At 37.2% G+C, this 7,742-nt stretch overlaps 1 protein-coding gene across 3 annotated transcripts; it reads right to left on the bottom strand.

Moving 5' to 3' along the window:
• Positions 1–362: 362 nt before the first annotated feature.
• On the bottom strand, positions 363–7,374 carry LOC112528261 (transcription factor MYB124-like). Of its 3 annotated transcripts, none has more exons than XM_025139252.1 (13): positions 7,104–7,374; positions 6,530–6,932; positions 6,400–6,446; positions 6,236–6,292; positions 6,049–6,121; positions 5,638–5,693; positions 5,371–5,550; positions 5,113–5,288; positions 4,758–4,909; positions 4,305–4,447; positions 4,025–4,221; positions 3,790–3,935; positions 363–957 (listed from the first exon to the last, which is right to left on the bottom strand). In XM_025139252.1, exons 2-13 carry the CDS (start codon positions 6,623–6,625, stop codon positions 847–849), a joined length of 1,434 nt encoding a protein of 477 aa, XP_024995020.1. In that variant the 5' UTR covers positions 6,626–6,932; positions 7,104–7,374; the 3' UTR covers positions 363–846. The 3 variants fall into 3 exon arrangements, with proteins under 3 accessions (XP_024995020.1, XP_024995021.1, XP_024995022.1); XM_025139253.1 differs by having other exon boundaries at positions 796–957; positions 4,758–4,906; XM_025139254.1 differs by lacking the exon at positions 6,530–6,932 and having other exon boundaries at positions 796–957.
• Positions 7,375–7,742: the final 368 nt, after the last annotated feature.

The following is a 7,742-nucleotide window of genomic DNA, read 5'->3' as shown; positions in this document are numbered from 1 at the left end:
AAAAAATCAATTACATATTCAAATTATCATAATAATTATTTCAACTTAAAATGCAATCTTGTAAAATTTAATCAAACAATACTTTACAAGAATATTTTATAACTTGAAAAATCATAGCTTCCCACTTTCCCAAAACATTCCTTCAGTAAATTCCACACACACAGAGTGAGAAATCACACACAAACAGATGAGTAGAGAAGATTTTCTTGTCAACAGCATGCATCTTTCATCCTCAAACTCACTAGTAAGTTCTCTATATCTTCATTTTCAGAAACATAATCTTCTGCATACTGGTATTATATATATATATATATATATATATATATATATATATATATATGAAATCTGAAAAACCAATCAAATTAATATAGGAATCATCATATAATACAATAGAAACCAAAGAAAACAAACAAAGAACAGGAGTACAATTCAGCATCTTGATCTTGAGATCCTCCTTTACTCTCTTTTATACTTCCCCTTCCCTAATTATGGGTATAAGTAATGTAAATATCAGCTACATGCTGATGTATAGCTAAGACAAAAGTATGTTATGTATAGAATTTGGCATATTTGGAGGCCAAATGCTTGGTTGAATTTTGGATTCCCCCAAAAGAATAAACACACAAATAAAACACAATCAAGAAGTTCTGGTAGATCTGCTTGTCATTCTAGAATGTACCTGAACATTCTAGTTTGTATGCAGATTCTTTATCAAACCTTTTTTGGGAACAAGAAAACTCACTGGCAAAAGGGAAGAAGAATCATAAGGAAGGCTCTCTACATAAGGTAGTTATGATGGAGAAAAAGTAGTTTGGATCATCAGACGAGGGGTGTGTTTGTTTATAATTATAGGCAATGGAGAAGGGCTCTTTTGCAAGGTGGGGATTGTGAGGTTCTGGCGGTTGGATTGGGTGTTGTCGGTTCCATTCCAAGTGTTTTTAATAGGAAGTGCTTTTCCTGAAAAATGACAAAAAATGGATCTGGTCAGCCCTGCTTCTTTTTTGTTACAGACATACATACATATAGGCTTGTTCAAATAAGCAAGCTAAATACCGTGAAAAGGTAAGAAGGGAAAGGTTTATATGTAATTGTAATCATTGAAAATCTCCGGAAAAAAAATCTAATTGAAGATGCATGTGCACCCACATGACGTTTATAGGTTCACATATGCGTCTTCAAATGAATATTTTCAATGATTCACATATGAACCTTCCCTTCATACCTTCTCTCTATCTGTAGCCTTCTTATTTGAACCCCCACTATATTTTATATATGTGTGTGTGTGTGTGTGTGTGGAGAGTAGTCATGTTTCTGAAATAGAAATCTGTAATTTGAATAACTTGTAATTGAACACATTATTGTCTCAAGTTTAATAGTAATTGCAGTATGAGTCCTATGCATGTGGAGAAATGCTAAATATGACATGAAACACAAAGCAGAAAGTGAAATGACCATCGCATTTGATAGCTATCAGTAAATTGGAAACATATGCAGAAAACAAATGCTAGTTTTCTTACCTTTACGACTAGTGGTATCTGGAGATAGTCTATATATGATTGTGCATATTTTATGGAATTATCATGGACATTTAACAACGTTAGCATCAGATAATTTAATCCGTTATTCGTTCAAAGATGTTTGTAGGGGCTGAAGTAGGAAAGGCGAGTAACCAAAAACATCAAGGAACAACATATGGCATGATGCACACTTAATTATGTAGAAATCACTGGGATGAAAGTACCCTTTTTTCTTTTTAATCAAACTAATGTTCAAAGTTTGCATGCAACTGCACTTTACTATGTATGAAGCTTTTGGAAGTGTTAACCTGCTACTTAGGGGCCGTTTACCAAACGCTTATCCGGAAGCGCTTACCAAGTAACATTACCTCACCGGATGAATATGGTAAGGACCAAGAATCTTACTCGGTAAGAGTGAGACAAGGACCAAGAGTCTTACCCGGTAAGTGAGGGCGACTACTCTTACCACAGTAAGCACTTACGGGTAAATTGTTGCATACGATGTCGTTTTGGTGGACTAAAATCTTTCCCGGTAAGTAAATAATAGTGTTAAATTTTACCGGTAAGCACTTACCGGGTAAGTGTTTGGTAAACGGCCCCTTAGTTGGGTTTGGTGTTATAGGCTTGAGCCATTTGTAGGCAACATGAGTACAATTCTCATTCAGTTGAAGTCCCCTTGTTCCAGCTCCTAAACAAGATGTTTCATTATCAAGCCTCTATTTGAGTTTTCAACTCAAGTCTTGTCCTATTGTCAAAGGAATCAAATCCCAGAGTTGAGATCTTTCTAAGCCATGGTCCAGCTTGCTGTTCTAGTTCATACACCTGCATTTTGACAATCATTATACTGGAGAATGGCTGCTGTTTGCCATTGATCTCTATTGACAACTTGTTGTCCCACGTTTGGTACGTGGAACATAACGGGGCACGACAATATAAAACTTGTTGTCACACGTTTAGCACTATATTAGATTGGGACGGGGCAGGACCTAAGTGGGACAAAATTGCATTTTTTCTGCCCCACCGAAATAGGTGGACCAAAAATCAGGAAGATGGGACAAGATTGGTAATTTCCTAAACTATTCATGTCAAATTAAGACCCTAAAACCTTTTACAATTCTTCCACCTGCCTACCTCACTCTAGTCCGTCCAGCTTGTCCTATCCCATCTGCGTACCAAATGCACACAGGAGATTGACTTGACCTAACAATCTCTCACGGAATTTCTTCAGAGTGCAACACCGAACTGAAAAAAATTTAAATGCTTAATCCCAAAGCTTGCTATTGCCTAATAGGTCATCAAAAGAACATGGCAATCGAGATCACATTAAGAGGGTGCACATACTTTTTATAAGCTCCCAGGATCATCCAAGAAAGTATTCTAGAGCTTACAAAACCAAACTGAACAAACACAGTATTTTCCACTTGGAGGTAGGACCGGGAAGGATAGGATGTATGCAAAATTTTCCCCTACCCCAAAGGGTAGAGAGGTTGTTTCAGTGAAGACCGTGGCTTGCCATCACCAAAAAAGTACAAATTTGCATCACTGCTTATGGCATGAGCATGATGAGCCTTCCAAAGGCCATTTCTTACTAGTAAGCAGCCTAAATTAGGACTTATCTTGCAGGAGCTAGCTACAATGGACTTGCAAACAAGCCCTTATGAATTAACTAAGCCAATTGTTGAAAAATTATTCTCCAAAAAGGGTATGATGCCACCATCTGGATCACTCCCACTGGACCAGTCCCATGGTCGTCTTGGGGATGTAAATCGAAAGCTCCCACTGGGACCAGTCCACTGTCATCTTGGGGAAGTAAACCTGTGGTTCATGTCTTCTATGTCGCAACTCACAACACTATCAATATATATGCCTTCCCAGTCAAGCATGCACTCTCAGTTCATCAAAAGTTAGGCCTTCAATTGTAACAATGACAAGATTAATTAGCAGTATCAAATAGCAATGCAATCAGGTTATTTAACTTATATGCTCTTAGGTTATAAAATTGAAGCACATATGTCATATGTGCCTGACTACCCTAATTTTAGACGATGAAAGTCTCCTAAATAGTGTGCTGGGTAGGGTATCTCTCCAAAAAGAATTCGCTGCTTCTCTATACCATTATGCCTTAAGCATATTCCAGATGAACATTTGTATTCCATCCAGACACTAGTGCATATATACTACTTTCAACTCCAACAAGGAGCTGTCATCAAAGTGGGAAAGCATTTTACTGCTTATAAATGATGTGGATAAAAAAAATGCTAAAAGAACTTACGCTTTCTGAAAACTGTGGGCTCAGAATTCCTTCTGCCATTGACCTGAACAAAGGAGTGACTTGAAGTGGGGAACTGAATTCCGAATTTGACAATGGACATACACCTCTAACATCATCGTTGAGTTTGCTGGAAGATGGTATGATATCTGTAACAGAAACAAATTAATGTTGATCTTCATGCTACGGTGATGAGGAAGTTATAGATATGAACCCAAGTCTTTATAGCAGAACTCACCTTGATGTGCTGCTGCATCATATTCTTCGATATTTCTATCATCAACAAGATTATTTGGATGTATTGGTCTAGATGGTCGGGGTTCAACTTTACATAAATCTTCAGCCATCTTCGTTTTTTCATTTATGTGAGATGGAATACTTGACATTGTACCATACTCAGAACTGTCTGGGGATCCCTGGTATACATCAGCTTGGCTGCACAAATAACTTTTGTAAGTGTCTCTGTGCTGAAAAAACAACAGCAAGGGACAAGAAAACCTTTGGCCCATATTTACTACCTCCAAAATCGTTGGTTGTCATCACGACAACTTCTTATGTCCTCTACCAAAATTTTGAAATTCTCAAGTTGAAACTCCATATCAGAGATGTGAAACCGAAGCTTATCACTTTCTTTCGTGTGATTAAGAAAATCTTGAACCGCCTGAATTGTAGCATACAATGTAAGACACAATTTGCTTATAAAGATCAGATTCACTACTTTGAAAACAATTTATAAAAGTACTTTGCACTTTAATGAACATTAAATTTATATTTGAAAACATGTGTGCTTCACAATTGCCAACATTGAATCAGCATGTTCATTGGGGCGTGAAGTAATTTACATAAAATAATGTATTTTCATACTCATTAAAGTGCCATTCATAGATATGTGAAACAAAACAAATATTTGAGCATCACAATGCAACACAAGATTGTTACAATAAAAAGATAATCATTGGAAATCCTTTCACCTTCCAAGCACTTTTAAAACTCTGGTCAGTTTTCTCTATATTAACTTCGGATGCAAGTGAATTGAGCAGTTCTGCTTGTTGCATCAATGCAACAATCTTCGGATCATCCTTCTTGAAAGTTGTTCCTTCAACTCTAATACCGCTAGATGCTTCTTATCAAGCCAAGAAGAACTTGTTAGCATTCATATTGAAGGGTTATAACATGAACAAGAGATGTTTACAACTAAGAATCTTTGAGCATTAAATGGTTAAATGTTGCACAACCCTAGTAGAATTTCATCTTAGCTAAAACACAGTCAAGAATTCCAAGAATTCTACATCAAAGAAGTTGTTTGTGTAGTGATTAGTGAATTACCATCTATCAGGGCCTTCTTACTGCTGGCATGAATCTGAGCTGTTGAAGTGTTGGTGTTATCGCAATTCTGCACAAGTACCACGAATGGAGGTCTTCGTTTCTGGTCTACAGTTCTACTGTCCCCTACCAATCCTACTAGATTACAATCTTCTGTTGCAGCAGCAATATGTTTCCTCCTGAATCAGAACAATGGTGCTAAGGTGAGACATTTAATCTTTGTTACATTTACATGTGATTGAAACTTTATACCCTACATACCTCAACTTCATAGGATGCATTGAAGTTTCCAAAATTCCTTCTGTATCTTCTCTGTTGTCGAACATGGTTCTTTTGTTGTTCGCATTGACTTCAGCAGCATTGTTCTCATTACTTGATGCTTCATGCTTTGCTTTCCTCTTACATAAGATGGAGAACCGATTCTTAACAGCATTGTCTGTCCTTTTTTTCTCAGAGAAGACAAAAGAACTTGTAGTTATAATTAGGTTCTTCAATATGAAATTGCCAATCATATAGAACATTATCTACCTGCCTGAAACCACTTTTGCTATCTCAGTCCATCTGTTGCCAAATATCTTTTGGGCCTGCAAATCATCTTTGGATATCAGATTATCTAATTAACATATCATGAATAGTTGATATAAAACTGAGTTGCCAGTGGATGCACCGTCCATTAATCCTAACTGAAATGGCATGACACTTGTATTGCAACCCCATTATGCACCCAAAGAAAGTGATCTTGGTCCCAAGCACCAGCATGTGAAGGGTGTTACCTAATCCACTTTCTCAGGGTACAGTAATGGCAGTATGTATTTCTTGACTTGCAACAAAGTGTCAGGACAGTGCTTTGATCATGCTCATAGGGACCCGATACTAATAATGGGCACGTTGATGTCTTGAGATAGAATCTAGAATGGAAGGGTTCTTGCACAATTTTACCTCACATAAGATTATATCTTCCTCCGGTGTCCATCCTCCTTTCTTGAAATCAGAATTCAAATAAGTGAACCATCTGCATTAGCAATTTTATACCCACTCCCAAGATTAGTAATTCTATAACAGAAACAAAGATAAAAGGATCAAGGAATTCAAACATAGTTTTCTTCAAAAAGATCTTCTAATTCACCTTCTTCTGCATTGCCTGGTAGTTTTTTTCTCAAACTTGGATGCAATAATTGCCCAACTGACATAATTCCAGTCAATTCATTAAAAAAACCAATCAATGACATCCTAAACGGTTTTGAACTGCAAAAAAAAGAACCCCATCTGAAAAACTGTAGGAAATCATACTTATTGGTTCCATGTATACCGATTTGCTTCCTCAAAATATCGTCCTCCTGAAACCGCAATACGAACCAAACATAAAGATCATAACCCATGATAAAAATACAAAGGCTTGATTAGGGATATGAAACTGAACCTCTTTAGACCATGAAACTAAGTGTCTTTCTTTCTGCTTCAGATCATCACCACCACCTTTATCACTATTATTACCATCACAAGCTTTCTTCTTCATATTCTGCACCTATGAATACCAGCACCTCTATCTCCTTTATCTAAAAGACGGAGCTCTTGCATGCTAAAGTGAGACTCTTTTGGCGTTTATGTGTGGGTGTATTTTGTTGCATAAAGATAAATAAGAAAGGCCAAAAGGAGCTCCAAATGTTCCTTTTATTAGGGGGGAAACTTTACAGGATACTGTTTACTTCAAACTGAACACCACATCACACCACATGCACTCACACAGAGCAAAACACTATACGTATAATTTGCCTCGGATTCGAACTTTTAGACTGAATCGAATAGCAAACACCTTTGATGATCTAAAGAACATGCAAACGGAATCCAACATTAAAATTTGAATGAAACTCTAACAAATTGATTAAACGAAAAATGCAACGATTTCTATACCGCGTCCAATCAAATAACGATTAGAAACAAAATCAATTTATATAAATTAGGGGACAATGATTAGAACGAAAAGAAATTTTTACCTTTTCGTAGGGCATATCACGAGAATCGAGAAAGACAATTCCCAGTGGATCTTAGAGTTTGAGCTTACTCTGTAGTATTATTCTCGCATAGCTTTATCTCCAAGTATACGATCAAAAGAGATGGAGAATCCACCAGGACCACCATACACACACCAGAGTGTGTGTGTGTGTGTGCGTGCCTTTTTAACCAGACCTGATGAAGGTCGTGCCTCGATTACACCACTTCAACGTTTTCTTCTTCTAAGCTCCGTCGTGGTGGCGGCGGCGGCCGCGGTGGTGGCGTATGGTCAATTGGTCAAGCAGGCGTGAAGGGGGGATTCTCTGTAAATATGAATTTTTCAAATAATTTTATACCGTTTTTAGTCTTTATTCTCCCACGTTTTAAATTATTTAAAAGAAAATTTAAAACTGATTCTTGTATTTATGTCTCATTACCAAATGAGTAAATTACAACATTGGTCCCTTTTCTTTGGCTGCTATCTAGTTTTGATCCCTAACATTAATAAGTCACTCGAGTTAGAGAAAGGGCAATGTAGTTTTTTTTATCCTACCGCCGCTTCTCCCTCTCTTGTTTGAGCCCCCAATTCCATAACCGTTGAATCTCGGCGAAACACATCCCCTCCCTTTTCTCTGGCAAAA

Source organism: Cynara cardunculus (assembly GCF_001531365.2).
Source record: "Cynara cardunculus var. scolymus isolate 2C chromosome LG 15, CcrdV1, whole genome shotgun sequence".
Lineage (NCBI taxonomy): Eukaryota > Viridiplantae > Streptophyta > Magnoliopsida > Asterales > Asteraceae > Cynara > Cynara cardunculus.
Note: the sequence above shows the minus strand (reverse complement) of the source record. Positions and strands in the feature narration are given on the sequence as shown.

What these genes read in the sequence shown, in the direction of transcription:
- LOC112528261 (XM_025139252.1), bottom strand. Translation starts at nt 6,625, where the DNA reads ATGAAGAAGAAAGCTTGTGATGGTAATAATAGTGATAAAGGTGGTGGT. An exon ending in ACCAGGCAATGCAGAAGAAG is followed by an intron (nt 6,122 to 6,235) that starts GTGAATTAGAAG and finishes TTGCTAATGCAG; the next exon opens with ATGGTTCACTTATTTGAATT. An exon ending in AAGATATAATCTTATGTGAG is followed by an intron (nt 5,694 to 6,048) that starts GTAAAATTGTGC and finishes GATGATTTGCAG; the next exon opens with GCCCAAAAGATATTTGGCAA.